The following is a 16,104-nucleotide window of genomic DNA, read 5'->3' on the forward strand; positions in this document are numbered from 1 at the left end:
TGTTTTTTGAGGAAAACATTTCTGGATTTTTCTTCTAACAATGGACTTCATTGGTTACCATCGTTTTTAAGTCCAAATCAATCAGTTTCAAAAGTCTTTGAAGTGTTTAAACGGGCTGTACGCGATCACAGCTGAAGAAGAGGTTGTTATCTAGCGAAACGATAGGTCATTTAAAAAAATATATATAATTTATAGACTTTTTACCTTAAATAGTTCGGATTGAGCTGATCAACAAACGGACAGGGAACTACGTCATCACGTTGAAAGGTCACGCCGGCGCCGGCAGAAGAACCGACCCACTGTTTACAATGCGACCGTAGGAGGATAGTTCAAATAGTATTGTTTGCTATTATATATATAGTAATAGTATTCAGTGAATATGAATATGAATAGTATATGAATTACATTCTGATGAATATGAATAGTAGTTCAAATAGTATTGCCGGCGCCGGCGTGACCTTTCACTGTTTGTACACATTTGTCCTCGTGACTCTTCAGAGACTCTAATTATAAATAAAAAAACGTTTGTGTTTATATACCAAAATATTAGTGTGCAACGTCTAGAAAATAAGTTATGAAGTCACTTTAATGGAGAAAAAGATAAAAAACGTCCCCGTTTTGCCAGCATATCCTTACAACAGTCAATCAAATATATTCCTGTTAGCCAATGATATCTGATCAAAAGACACATTTTAAACATAAAAAAGTTGTACTTTATTAGATTGTCTGTGGAACTTTTACACACAAATATTAGGTAACTGTAAATAAGCATCACACATTTCAGCATGTACTTTGGTGAGGATATCCCCCAGGAGACACCTTGATTCACCCGCATGTTTATAAGCGCTGTTATTCAACGTAACGTCTGAGTATCAGACTGGGGTAGATGGGCTGCTCCCTGGTTGCACTCAACAGGGGAAAACACACCTCTCCTATGTCAACCGTAACGGGAAAACAACGGCCACCAACACACGGCTGGGACTCAGGATCACGAGCGCTCGGAAGAATGCATGACTTACAGTTACGCAAAACTGCTTTTGCGTTGAGAACGGGCATCGTGAGATTTAGGCCGGCGTCTGGCCTCGGGTTTGCTCTACTGTTTCCATTGTCATTCAACATGCATGCAGCTAGGGTCCAGTTCAGCACCTTTATTTGTTCTCTATAGCACCATTTTTTCATATATATACTGTCTATACTGTATATATACTGTAAGTTTGTTAGGACCCTACTGTTGGCATGCACATATGTCTATTTTAAACTTCATATTTCTCCAGATATGTATAATCCTACATATTTCACCCTTTTAAAAACATTACAAGGCAAATCAGGAATATTCATACTGTACCATACATGTTAGACAGAAACTAATACAGTACTCACATTAAAGAAAGTGCTACCAGACAGAACCATTTCTTTCTTGTTTTTGTTTGAGTCGTATAATATTCGAAGGCTCTACAGGAGGACACACTACATTACGGTACACCAAAATATCTTGTACATTTTTTTTTTTTGCCATCTTTTTAAAATCATTTACCAAACACCAACACGTCTTAATTCCAACGGCAGATGATCAACACAAAAAAAGAAAAAAAGAAAAAAAAGGAACAACTGAAAAAAGCTTGTGAACAACCACTGTTTTCTTTTTTTGGACGTCACATCACCCACATAACCACCAAGAACAAATACAGAAGTTTATGCATTTCTGCTCCATATTTCCAGAACTAAAATATTTGACTTTTTTGTGTTATTGTATTTTTGTGAGATCATTTGAAATACTCTTTCCCCTGTTCTTTTGTTTTCTTACATCATGCGTACAAAATGTTACGTTTTAGAGATGAAGGCAAACTACGTTGGAGCGACAATTTGTAACCCTAAAGTCAATCATTACAACCGCACCGTAATGATTTTAAGGCCTATGGGTTGAAAACGTGACTTCAGTACATGTAATGCATAACAGTCCAATTTCATGATTTCAAGTGTTTAGAGTAACTCGGATATAGCTGCAATACAATAGCATTTTGAGATGGCCTTTATAAATTGACATAGCTGTTTCCTCTAACACTAAAGGAAAATAGTCTTCACAATAATTGCTTTTTCTTTAAAATGAAATCAGCTGTTTATCAGGGTGATAAATTGTGTACACAAGCAATATTTGTATACCACCTATACATAAAGCAAGAAAAACATCATACGAACACTGCTCTCTTCTGGTCATGCATTGCACATACACGTATAACAAGCATACTTTACTCGTTTTCTTTGTTGGGAACAAACCTGTACTCAGATTTTTAAAGTGCACACGGTTCATCCATTTCGCATTAGCTTTTACACTGCTTCATAGGTAAAAGAGAACAACCTGCCGCTGCCTCATCATTCCTGCCCTTTAAGTACAGTTAATCTGAATAGGCATTATGACCCACACTAGCAGATACTGCCTCCTATAGCAGCCCTTATTGTAATACATCTGTGTGCAGACAGTCATAGGAAAACAACAGGCCGATGAGAACAATACAATCACAGACTTGAGTACGTGGTGTCAGTGATACACTAGTCAGACACGTCGCAACCGAAACAAACCCAGAAGTGCAGAGAGCAGACGGATGAACGCACTTCTGGAAGGCTGAGGTGTTGGTTTGGGAGCACGATTGTCACTCTTTCACGCGGGGCACAGACGAAGGTCCTCTTGCAGTGGTGAAGCAGGTGAAGCAGCTCAAAGTGCTGTTTGAATAAAGTGCTTCTGTAGGAGGTGTATAGATGTACAGATCAGCGCCTTAACACTGACCCATAGAGCGTACCCATAATTCAGTCATATTCTGGTGCAAGATAAATACTCTCTCTCTCTCTCTCTCACACACACACACACACACACATGTACGAACAGAGAAAAAAGGTATAAGGTAACAGCTGTTGATAGCTGAGAACTCACTAGAAGTGGCGAAACGAATTGCTTTTCTTGTCAGCTGGACAGTAATTACAGTACAAATAAACAGAAGCCAACTCACGTCAGACCTAAAACCAATGCAAATATTCCTTTAGTTGTGCTTCATCCAGAAAACAACTGCCTAGATGCACGAACGGCATGCCTCTAAATGCTACCGGCCCACGAAAAAAAGGTTTGGTAAAGGCCACTATAGTTAACATACGCTTTTTTGTGTTTCCCATAACAGCACACTACTCCACAGACACTCAGTGTGAAGAACACACACTCTGTGCATAGTACGCACAATTTCAGTGTAGTCTTTAAAACTGTAGCCTATGCCAAAATCTGCAAAACCATTTCCCACAATCCACCTAACTGGGAACGATGGGGACGCAGCAGTTTGCTTGTAATTTGTTCATTTGATCATACGCCATTTAAAAAAGGAATGACTAATTATTAGTTATGCAGTAGAAAATATGTTGTTTTAAACACAGCTATTGTTTCGAGCAGAATGACGTCATGTCAAATGCATTAAACCTTTTTTTAGATCTGTGTAAACCCATAATGCAACACCTCACGTAATAACCCTCCAAACCAAGCTAAATTAAACTTGGCTCTTTTAAACCCATAATGCTCGCTTTGCTTTTGCACAGTTCTCGTCTGATCCCAGTGACAGGAACTGATGAAGATCATATATTGCACACCTATCGAGAGCGAATCTGTATTCGTCTAGTCAGAGAGATGGATTTTGCTGAAATAAAGCCATGTTTAAAAGCTTTTAAATCCAAAAACCTAATCTTTGTGTTCATCATTTATGCTAAAGCAACACACTTCGATTATAGTTCAAGCACCTCTTGGGCATTTTTCATTAGGCTAGTGTGTAAATAATTCATCCAAATATAGTAAGTATTAAATGCACTTTTTGGTTTCTGATTTCAAACGGGGAAAGTATTGTTTGTGCAGTGGCAAAGTGTAGCAGATCTTTTGATCATTGAAATGAAGTCAGACTTCAAGCTTCAAAAGACAAAAAAGCCTTCACTTTGGACCATGAAATACTCGGCACTTGATCTCGTGTGTGTATCTCTGACATAAGTGCTTATGATTATTTGATTCTCAGCTTGGAGAAATTGCACAGCAGCCTCATTCACGTAAAGCCTGTGAAGGATGCAAAGAGACCAGATCCTAATGCTCTCATATGCACACACACACACACACACACACACACACACACACACACACACACACACACACACACACACACACACACACACACACAGCAACCCCAGCAGATGCAAAGAGACCAGATCCTAATGCTCTCATATGCACACGCGCACACACACACACACACACACACACACACACACACACACACACACACGCACACACACGCACACACACACACACACACACACACACACACACACACACACACACACACACACACACACACACACACACACACACACACACACACACACACACACACACACAGCAACTCCAGCAGATGCAAAGAGACCAGATCCTAATGCTCTCATACACACACACACACACACACACACACACACACACACACACACACACACACTGCAACCCCAGCAGATGCAAAGAGACCAGATCCTAATGCTCTCATATGCACACACACACACACACACACACACACACACATACACACACACACACACACACACTGCAACCCCAGCAGATGCAAAGAGACCAGATCCTAATGCTCTCATATGCACACACACACACACACACACACACACACACACACACACACTGCAACCCCAGCAGATGCAAAGACACCAGATCCTAATGCTCTCATATGCACACACACACACACACACACACACACACACACACACTGAAACCCCAGCAGAGCCTCTCTGCACAGATCCTGTCCAGATTCACACATCAGCTGCAGTGATGGCCATGGACGGAAGGGTCCGGACGGGCCGGTCCTCCAGAGGTACAGCTGGCACCGGAGAGGTCCGGAACAGTGCTCAATCCTCCGGTTCCTCCGTGTCTGTCCGCTTCTCTGTCTTGTGGCAGCTGAAGATGTGTCGCATCTCCTCCTCGTAGCGGGTGAAGTTCTCCCCGAAGCGCGCCCAGGCCTTCAGCGGCACGGTGATGGTGTTCCTGTAGGGCTGCCGGACCTCGCTGACCTTCAGAAACACGCCGAACCGGTTCGAGCCCACGTCGAAGTAGAAGCGCTTGTTGTCGACGCGGAAGGACGCGGCCTCGGGCAGCTCGGGAGACTCGTCGTGGTTCCGCGCGCACGCCCGCTCGGGCTCGTCGTCTCCGTACTCGTCGATGAGCTGCGAGAGCGCGTCGCGGAACTCGATGAGCCCCTGCGCGGGCAGCACGATGGTCTGCTCGATGCCCTGCCCGTAATAGCCCATGCCTCCGTGCCCGCGGGTGACGGTCTGCCGGATGCGCAGGAACCGGCCGCGCTGGTTCTCCTTCAGGTCCAGGTAATACTTCCTGTTGTCGCGCTCGATAAACTCGCTCTTCAGCACCCGGTGCGTCTGCTCCTCTGACGCCGCGGAGCCGCTGGGAGACGCCGCTGGTTCTGCTGCTACTCTCCGGCGGGCCTGTCCGTTGCTCTGCTCCTCCGCCCGGCACCCGCGGAGCCCGATGTGCGCGTAGTAATCGATGAAGTCCGCCAGGCAGTAGCGCAGGGCGGGCGCCATGGCCATGGACAGGGTGAGTTTGCTCTTGCGGATGTTGTCGTGTCTCCCTCGGCCGATCCACACCTCGGCGATCTTCAGGAAGCGGCCGCGCGCGCTCTGCTTCACGTCCAGGTAGAAGCGCTTCTTCTGGATGTCCACGCGCTTGGACGCGAGCTCCTGTATGTCCGACGCTTTGCTGCTCGCGTACTGCGGAGAGTATCCCGAAGTCATCCTGCCTCTGCCTCTGTCCCTCCGCTGACTGTCGGCCATACTCATGCACGGCTCTCCATCATCATCATCATCATCCTCATCCTCCTCTCTCCGCGCGCGGGGTTACAGCTCGAGCTCCGGCGCGTCTCCTCGACTGACCTGAAAACGGCGGCTCCGCGAACGGCTCATCGACTGCCTTTGTCCTGATGAGAGGTCAAGCGAAGCGCAGAGGCACGCACCGTTTGCACCATATTTTAAAAGCTCTTGTTTTTCGCCTCACCATCCATCTGACACATATTCCTGCCAGCTGGAGTGAGTGAGAGAGAGAGAGAGAGAGAGCGAGAGCGGATCTCTATGGAGGGCGCCGCTGCTGTAGTGCGAATGAACTCAATGACCCACTCACTCGCTCCCCCTCCCCCTTCCACAAACAGGGGCGCGCGCGCGCTCCCGAGCGCAGCTCAGCTCAACGCGCATACCGCTTCTGCGCTCTACGACGCGCGCTGTGCTGTGCACGGCAAAGTATGCAGCAATACATCAATAGTCCATACTACCAGATGTACGGTTTCTATGGAGGTCCATTTCAGTCACATGCAATAAATCATGCTTTTGTAAATCACATCACATGACATAAAAAGTCAAAAATATGCATTCTAATTCATAATTATGACATCAAAATGATGAAATAAAAAGGATAACACTGTAAAAATTGGCTGGCAACCTCCAATTGTTACCTTAAAGGGGATCTATTATGCAAAATTCACTTTTACATGGTGTTTGAATATAAATGTGAGTTGGCAGTGTGTGTACACAACCACCTTATAATAGTAAATACCACCAACTCCTCTTTTTTAATCCCCATAAATCATAAGCAGTGTCTCAGAACAAGCCTTTTGCAGATTCTAGCTTTTGTGAAGTCACATTGCACAAACCCAGCCCACGACTGCTGATAGACTCTGCCTTATTAGCATAGCTCCGCCCCTCAGTGATCTGAACACAGTCCGCCATGTTTATCTCCTCGCCAGAGCATTTAACAGCAGCATTAACGTAATGTTGTATTCTTATTAAAGCTACTAAAGTTATTCAATCAAGAGCAGTGAGTGATTTTCTGTTTTTTAGTTGTTGTTTGATTCATATTAACAGCATATCAGTAAGTACTGTATACTACGCTGCTTTAATACACAGATCTAATATACGCATGCGATTTCTTAACTTGCTGTTTACGTTCACAGACATAACTGACCGTTTATGTGAACCTTGTGTGTTTTTGACATATTCTTGTGTGTATTTGATAGTTTAAGCGCAATAAGACGTGAAAGAGAGCTTAGTTTAATACTCACGGGACATCCAGCTTTCTGTGTGCGTGATCCAGATGTGTGGCTCAGAAAACCATATATCAGAGGTTTAGACTGATATGATTTTAAAACGCATGCAGATAATAAACTTTCATGATGATGAAGAACTGCAATGTCACGTGAGCGCGATAGAGATGATAATCAGACCCAAACAGATATTCTAGTTTTCGGTAGAGTATGCGAGGCACGAGCTGTACAGGCTCCGCCCTCTTCTGGAAAAGGGGGCGGGAAGCAGCAGCTCATTTGCATTTAAAGATACATGCACGAAAACAGTGTGTTTTTTTTCCTTCCACTCAAAAATGATCTGTGGGGTATTTTGAGCTGAAGCTTCACAGACACATTATGGGGACACCTGAGATTACATCTTGTAAAAAGGAGCATAATAGGTTTAATGAGCTATTTCTACCTGATTTAACCCATATAAATTAATTTTGATGGTATAAATGAATTCATTTAGGTTGATGCAGTAGTGTTAAATAATATTTTTGACTTTAATAAAACTAGATAATTTAAATGTTTCCATCTTTTTAGGTTACTATTGTTTACAGTGTATGACAGTCATAATTTAGACTTTTTATCCCATCATTTCATAATTAAGACATGTCTCTTTTGTTATGAAAATAAAGTTGTTAGGTTATCAGTTATCAGTAGGTTATTGTACTGGTTATCAGTACATCTTTCAATAAAATTGTTTATGTTTTTATTCATTTGTAAATCACGTTGTATAAAAATGACTAACGTGATTGACTAATGAATTATAATCTTACCCCTGATTTCACAGACAAGGTTTAAGTCTAAAATGGGATAACATTGACAGATGTAAACATATTGACATATATTATTAAAATATATAAAATATGTTTTGTCTCAAAATGCACATGTTTATAAAAGCTACTTAAAACTAAGACCTAATCCTGGCTTAATCTAAGCCCGGTCTGTGAAACCAGGTCTTAGTGTACGATTAGCATTAGCCAGCACTTGATCTTCAAGCAGGAGGAACTGAAGGACATTTTCTGAATGAAACCAATTCACAATTCTGACTTGTGATGCAGCCTGAATCATAATCACACCATGTTTGTTAATTTGGCCTGAGGAGATCTGGTCTCCCGACTGAGCCTGGGTTCTCCCAAGGGTTTTTTCTCCATTCTGCCACTGATGGAGTTTGGGTTTGCATCTTTACATGCAGTTATTGAACTGAACTGAATCAACACTGAACTGAACAATGACTCTATTGTAGTCAACTCTCTGTTTGCATCATTGATCATTATTTTCCTGTTTATCCCTGTGAAGCTTTGAAATGATCTGGGCTGCGTTTCCCAAAAGCATCGTAAGCCTAAGTTGATCATAGAACAATCGATGGTCTCTACGATCTTAGGCTTACGTATACCCTGTATTGTATAAATCACTATATAATCAGTGTTAGACATAACACATAACACATACAAAAGTAAACTAATTAATAGCTGATTTAACATCAGAAGGAGTCTATAAGTTTATATTGTTTAAAATCTTTTGAGGACCCTTTGACCAGAAATAAGTTCAAAAGGTCAGATATGGACTTATATGGCTTATGATGCATCTGAAGGAGTTTATGAGTATGTGTAGAAAGTCCAAGATCGAGGACTCTTTGGCCAGAAATATGTTCCTTGGGTCAAATATGGACTTCTGTATGGCTGACGTAACATCAGAAAGAGTCAACGAGTACATATGGAAAGGTCAAGTTTCGAGTACTCCTTGGCCAGAAAAAATTCAGTAGGTCAAAAGGGGACCTCTGTATAGCTGATTTATCATCAGAAAGAGTCTATAACTTTATATAGTTTTAAATCTTTTGAGGACCCTTTGACCAGAAATAAGTTCAATAGGTCAGATATGGACTTCTATATGGCTTATGAAGCATCAGAAGGAGTTTATGCGTATGTATAGAAAGTTCAAGATCAAGTACTCTTGGGCCAGAAATGTGTTCAGCAGGTCAAATATCTGTCTGGCTGATATAACATCACAAGAAGTCAATCTGTATATAGTCAGTTACACTTCAACAGTGTAATTAGATTATTGTATGAATTACTCTCTCTAATAAGCATTGCACTATAATGAAATGGTACATTTATATAGCGCTTTACTATGTACTATACCCCCGAAGCGCTTTACTATCACACCTCGACTTCGACCAGTTGAACAATACAGGGGTGGACATTAAACTGCTCTTTTAACTCTTTTACATTTAAAACCAAATGTATGCTGTTTGGTAATCGTAAAACCGACACACAAGTAAAAGTTATGATTAATAATGTTAAAATAGAAAGTGTGTATGAAAATACATTTTTGGGTGTGATTCTTGATTATAAAATTTGTTGGAAACCCCATATCAAATATGTTAGAACAAAAGTAGCGCAGAGTATTGGAGTAAAGGGGAATGCAAGGCATGTATTGAGTAAAAAAGCACTTGTTATTTTGTATTGTTCACTTGTGTTGCCTTATTTAAGTGTTGAAGTATGGGGCAACACCTACAAAACCACCTTACAAACATTAAGCACAATACAAAAAAGAGCAATTAGAATAGTAAATAAGGTAGGATATCATGAGCATACTAATTCACTAGCCTATATTTCTGATTCTAATTATTGGACAAAAAACTTCCTCACGTAGTAACCTAGAATACTGTCTAACACTTGATGGCTGCTCTGTTAAGTCTTCGTCGTCGGTTAGGAACCTGGGTGTGCTCTTTGATACCAATCTTTCATTTGAAAGTCACGTGTCTAGTATCTGTAAAACCGCATTTTTCCATCTTAAAAATATATCTAAATTACGCCATATGCTCTCAATGACAAATGCGGAACAATTAGTTCATGCGTTCATGACCTCAAGGCTAGATTATTGTAATGCTCTACTGGGTGGTTGCCCTGCACGCTTAATAAACAAACTACAGCTGGTCCAAAACGCAGCAGCTCGAGTTCTTACCAGAACCAGGAAGTATGACCATATTAGCCCGGTTCTGTCAAAACTGCATTGGCTGCCTATTAAACATCGTATACATTTTAAAATATTGCTGATTACTTTCAAAGCACTAAATGGTTTAGCTCCGCAGTACTTGAGCGAGCTCTTAACGCATTATAGTCCTTCACGTCTATTGCGATCTCAAAATTCCGGCCAGTTAATAATACCTAGAATATCAAAATCGGCTGCTGGCGGTAGATCCTTCTCCTATTTAGCACCTAAACTCTGGAACAGTCTTCCTAACATTGTCCGGGAAGCAGACACACTCTGTCAGTTCAAAGCCAGATTAAAGACACATCTCTTTGAACTAGCATTCACATAACACATTATAGACTTCTATAATTCAATGTTAGGCTGCATAGATTAGGTCAGCCGGAACCGGGAACACTTCCCATAAATCCTGATGTACTCGTTACATCATGAGAAGAATGGCATCTACGCTAATTTTAGTGTCTGTGTTTATCTCGAGGTTTTCCCGCAGCCTGCCGGATCCAGGCCGTATCCAGATCTGATGAAGGACCTTCACCTGGACCCGATGACAACGCAGTGCTGAAGTGCCAACTAGTCTCTCCCTATGGAGGATCCCTTTACCACTCTCCAGATAAGGTGTTGTAGGGAAATTTCGTTTCGCGTTCCTACCCGAAGTGACAAAATAAAATAAAATTCTCTATCAAAATTTATAAGGAAAGCCCAGTACTTTGTTTAGGCTTGGTCTGTAGGGAATTCCAAACCTGCCCACATATATTCAAACGCACATAACTATAGAACCAATTCTAAATACGCATGTGAACGCCATCAGCGTTTCTCACAGGTTCGCGTTTAAAGTCTGTGTAGAGAGAATGGTGTCGTCTTAGCGGCCCCTAATTTAATAACAAATGATCGTTGCGACGGAAACAAATCAATCAAAAATAACTTTAGCTTGAAAATAACTTTATTAAAGAACCGCTATAAAGCCAAAACAATCTCTGTTACCTTAAATTATACGCTTGTCTCTGTAAAGCTGCTTTGAAACAATCTACATTGTTAAAAGCGCTATATAAATGAAGATGACTTGACTTGACTATATTTAAAATTGCACACTCTAAAGTTTAATGATCTCGTTAAATTTAAGACAGCTCAATTAATTATAAAGCAATAAATAAACAGTTGCCTGGAAACATACAACAGTTATTTACAGATAGGGTTGGGGGTTATAACTTGAGAGGGGATTTAAATTTGAGTCAACATAGGACTCGGACAAAACTCAAAAGTACGTGTATTTCGCTTTGTGGGGTGCTTTTGTGGAATGGTCTGAGCAGTTCGATCAAACAAAGTGTTAATATGTTGCAATTTAAAAAAAGGTACAAAAGTTTTATTTTTGATAAGTACAGAAGTGGAGAGGGTGAATGATAGCTCAGTATGGTTGTAAATGCTGCTTGATAATGTTTTTTGTTTATGCTTTTTTTTCTCTCTCTTTATCTTAATATTAAGATAAAGCATTATTTTAATTTGGTAGTTTTTTTTTATTATTTAAAACGTTATGTTTGATTTATCTTGTTCAATTGTGAATTGGTTTGGGTAGTTACTGGGGGTAGGTCTTGATAAGCCTAGGGCTTCTACCTATCCCTTTTCGAACAGGTTGATTATTATGCTAAACTTTTTTTTTTCTTTTTTTTTTTCTTGTTTATTTATTTGTATGGATATTTCATATACTCCTGTCTTTTTTAATTTTATTATTATTTTATTAATTGTTCGAAATAAAGATTTCATTCATTCAAACAAATAATAAAACATTCTTAGACTGACTGAAGTTTTTAAAGACAAAAGGTTACATTAAAAACATATATTTTAACATTAGATGTTACATTTGAATGTGAAATCCTCTATTTTTCTATTTAAAGGGGTCATATAATGGTACATGCACTTTTACAAGTTGATTGTACTGAAATGTGTGTTGGCAGTGCCTGTACACAACCATCATAAAATGATAAAAATCCATCCAGTGGTTTTTAAAAAATCTTCTTATACGTTTCCCCCCTCTCAAATCAAGCCGTTCGACCTAGTGACGTCACAAAATCAACGCCCCTCCCACGATTGTTGATTGACAGCAGCGTTTCAACACAGACCCGCCCTCGCTCGTGAGTGAACTGTCAATCATAGTCCGCGCGTCATTGTTGATACGCTGGAGCACTGTCTATGAGCAGAATGGCGTCTAAGTAAGGGTTAATGCCCGACGAGGTGGTTGCCTCCGCCGAAGTCCATTAATACCTGACAATGGACACCTCGAAGTACCATGTACCATCGAAGCTTATACCATGGTCACTTGCCAAATAACACATTTAAAAAATATTAGTATATATTTTAATTAGTTTTACAATCGAAATCTAAAGTTTTTACAAACAATAACTTGGTTTCCCTGGTTACGCCTGACGGTTTATTTAGCAACCGGAGATATTTATAGTCCGCTCAGCTCAGCTTCAGTTTACTGCCTGTTGCTATGGTTACTCACAGCTGATGTAGCCAGCGCATTTATTTATTCATTTCGAACGGTAAACAGTCAGTTTCACCAGAACTCCTTTACTAGGTGTCCTCTATCACTTTTTAATGGACACCCTGCAGCCAATCAGAATCGAGTATTCACCCAGACCATGCGATGGTGTTCTGTTCTTGGGTGTAATAAGGAACACAGTCATTTTGATGTTCCTAAATCCGAACCGCTGAAGACGCAGTGGCTGAGTTTTGTTTTCAAAGGGAATATTCCCCACGATCAACAGCAATGCTTTCATGTTTGCGCGAATCATTTCACCAGACTGCTTTATAAACGAGAACATTGAAAAAGGTATAGCTCCTGTCTCAGTATGTGTTGTTCTCTTACGAGAGGTCTCTCGTACTGCGTAAGATATCTTACGCTCGGGGAAAATCCTTTTTCCGCGAGATATTGAAGCCAAAAATTATCCTTAATTTTGTAATAATGCAAAACGCGTTGCGGCTGCATGCAGACATAGGCGAGGCAGCTCGCGTGCCTATTGGCTGCTCTGCGGCAACTGCAGCAGCCTATCGAGCGAGGCCTGGCGTGACTCGTTCCGCTGCGGCGCGTCTGTCCCGCTCAAGAAATTTCAGAAGATGCTGGGTCTCATGGCCTCAGCATCATCAGTGCTCCAGCTGGGCCTGCTCCGCATGCGCCCGCTGCAGTTTTGGCTGAAAGCGCGAGTCCCACGCCAAGCGTGGGCATCCGGTCTGTTTCGCCTCAAGGTCAATCAGAAGTGCGTCACAGCTCTGAAACCTTGGAGAGCGGACGACTGGTACCAATCAGGTGTAAGCCTGGGGACTTCCTCGAGGGTGAGAGTGGTGTCCACGAACGCATCCACCTCGGGATGGGGAGCGTTGCTCGAGGGCAGACCGTTCTTCGGCCAGTGGTCGGAACGGGAGAAGCTCCTGCACATAAACTGCCTCAAAATGCTGGCAGTAGACAACGCGCTGACGCGTTTTTGTCCCCAAATAAAAGGACGCCACGTCCTGGTATGGGCTCAGCGCAACCTGCGCTCGCTCAGAGCAGCGCAAGTGCCAGGGCTCCTAAATATAGGACCAGACAGACTGTCCAGGAACAATGTTCCGGCAGGCGAATGGTCTCTACACCCACAGACAGTCCAACTGCTGTGGAAGAAATTCGGCAGAGCGGAAGTAGACCTGTTCGCGTCTCAAGAAAACGCTCACTGTCCGGAATTTTTCTCCAAGAGCAGGGACGCGCTGGCTCATGTATGGCCCCGCCGCCCGCTCTATGCTTTTCCCCCCGTCTCTCTCCTGCCTCAGGTGATAGAGCGGATCAGGGAAGAAGGATGCTCAGTATTGCTTGTAGCACCGTTCTGGGAAAACCAACCTTGGTTCCCAGTCGTGATGCAGTTAACGAGCACTGCCCCGTGGCCAGTGCCAGTGAGGAGAGACCTCCTCTCTCAGGCCCACGGCTCGATCTGGCATCCTCACCCGGAATTTGGGTCCCTTCATGTCTGGGCCATCAACGGGTACATGTTGAACTCCCTAAGGGAGTATTAAACACGATCACGCAGGCTAGAGCTCCGTCTACGAGACGGCTCTACTCCTCGAAATGGTCAGTGTTTTCGGGCTGGTGCACAGCCTGTGGCGTGTCACCCACAGACTGTGGAGTGACGGAGGTGCTTTCCTTCCTACAAGAGCTGTTGGATAAGGGCAGGACCCCTTCCACGCTCAAAGTTTATGTGGCGGCTATAGCAGCGTTCTCAAGAACAACGCTTGGTCAGTCAATATGAAGGAACGATTTAGTCATCCGCTTCCTTAGAGGGGCTAAGAGACTGAATCCTCCCAGACCTCCCTCAGTCCCCGTATGGGACCTTTCTACGGTTTCTGGAAGCCATGAAAGGTGGACCATTCGAGCCTTTACAGTCAATTGATCTGAAACATCTGTCTTTCAAGACTGTGTTTCTGCTGGCTCTCGCTTCAGTGAAGCGCATAGGGGATTTACACGTGCTTTCTGTGAGCGCGACGTGCATGGAATTTGGGCCTAATGACTCAAAAGTTATACTCAAACCTAAGCACGGTTATGTTCCGAAATCCCTCAACACACCGTTTAGGGCGCAGGTTATCTCCCTGTCAGCCCTACCGGTCCCTGATGAGGAAAGAGACGCGGGCCTCCTTTACCCAGTCAGGGCATTACGAGCTTATGTGTCTCGCTCGTCTGTTTTCAGACAGACGGAGCAGCTCTTTGTTTCGTTTAGCGGGCGTTCTAAGGGACTAGCCGCGTCGAAACAGAGCCTATCCAGATGGATAGTTGATGCTATAGCGCTGGCATACGCCTCCAAGGGCATGCAGTGCCCGTTGGGTGTCAGAGCGCACTCCACGAGAGGCATGGCCTCTTCGTGGGCCTGGTCAAGTGGGATTGCCTTGCAAGATATTTGTACTGCGGCGGGCTGGGCCTCCCCGTCTACATTTATAAGGTTCTACAACCTAGAGGTTCCCGCCCTGCAGGCCAGGCTGCTGTCAGTCTAAGTTAACCAGTATTATCTGACCTGATGCTATCAGCTCAGAATGCTGCGTCTACTGAGCACAGCTCGATGATCGACAGTGAAAAGCAGTAGCACGAGATGTGCCTGGGCAAACTGTGTAAGACCCACATTTCCCCATCAGTTCAGGCCGTACCCCGCCCTGTCTGTATGACGAAATTTGCGTCTAAGCGACGCTGCCATATGTGGAAGAGTGCAGCTTCGCCCCTCCCTCTTCCCGGACTCCCTGTGAGTTCCCCGGGTGATTGTGCACTATATGAACCCCGGGCTTTCGCCCTTGGGTCTTTGGTGTCAGATCTCAGCATGCACGGCGTTTTGCATTGGGTCTCCTAGCGTAAGATATCTTACGCAGTACGAGAGACCTCTCGTAAGAGAACGTACTCGGTTACTAACGTAACGTCGGTTCTCTCTAGAAGAGGGAACGAGTACTGCGTATCTTGCCGTGCATGCACACGCTCTGGTTGCTTCGATGATGAAAAACCAAACCAGATAATAGCTGCCTGCGAGCGGTATTTATAGGCCTAGACCACGCCCGTTTCGGCGGGACGTGACGCAGCGGGCGCGAAGCACCCTCATTGGGTCTGGCGTCACGCCAGGCCTCGCTCGATAGGCTGCTGCAGTTGCCGCAGAGCATCCAATAGGCGCGCGAGCTGCCTCGCCTATGTCTGCATGCTGCCGCAACGCGTTTTGCATTATTACAAAATTAAGGATAATTTTTGGCTTCAATATCTCGCGGAAAAAGGATTTTCCCCGAGCGTAAGATATCTTACGCAGTACTCGTTCCCTCTTCTAGAGAGAACCGAGGTTACGTTAGTAACCGAGTACGTTTATGTGCCTAATAATGACTGTGTCATAGTCTCACAGACTGCTTATTTTTTAAACAGATCAGTCAAATGTTACGTTAGTGCTTCAGCCCTGACAGCTGTACCTAACACTGCTGAGATAAC

At 43.4% G+C, this 16,104-nt stretch overlaps 2 protein-coding genes across 2 annotated transcripts in view; both read right to left on the reverse strand.

The window, feature by feature from the left end:
- The window catches only part of tex15 (testis expressed 15, meiosis and synapsis associated), a 30,514-nt gene that overhangs the window by 11,929 nt on the left and 2,481 nt on the right, over positions 1 to 16,104 (reverse strand). The window lies entirely within an intron of this gene.
- On the reverse strand, positions 184 to 7,505 carry purg (purine-rich element binding protein G). The gene has a single exon (XM_082157361.1). It carries the CDS (start codon positions 5,863 to 5,865, stop codon positions 4,921 to 4,923), a length of 945 nt encoding a protein of 314 aa, XP_082013487.1. The 5' UTR covers positions 5,866 to 7,505; the 3' UTR covers positions 184 to 4,920.

The sequence above is a fragment of the Leuciscus leuciscus genome, assembly GCF_965113295.1.
Source record: "Leuciscus leuciscus genome assembly, chromosome: 24".
NCBI classification, from domain to species: domain Eukaryota; kingdom Metazoa; phylum Chordata; class Actinopteri; order Cypriniformes; family Leuciscidae; genus Leuciscus; species Leuciscus leuciscus.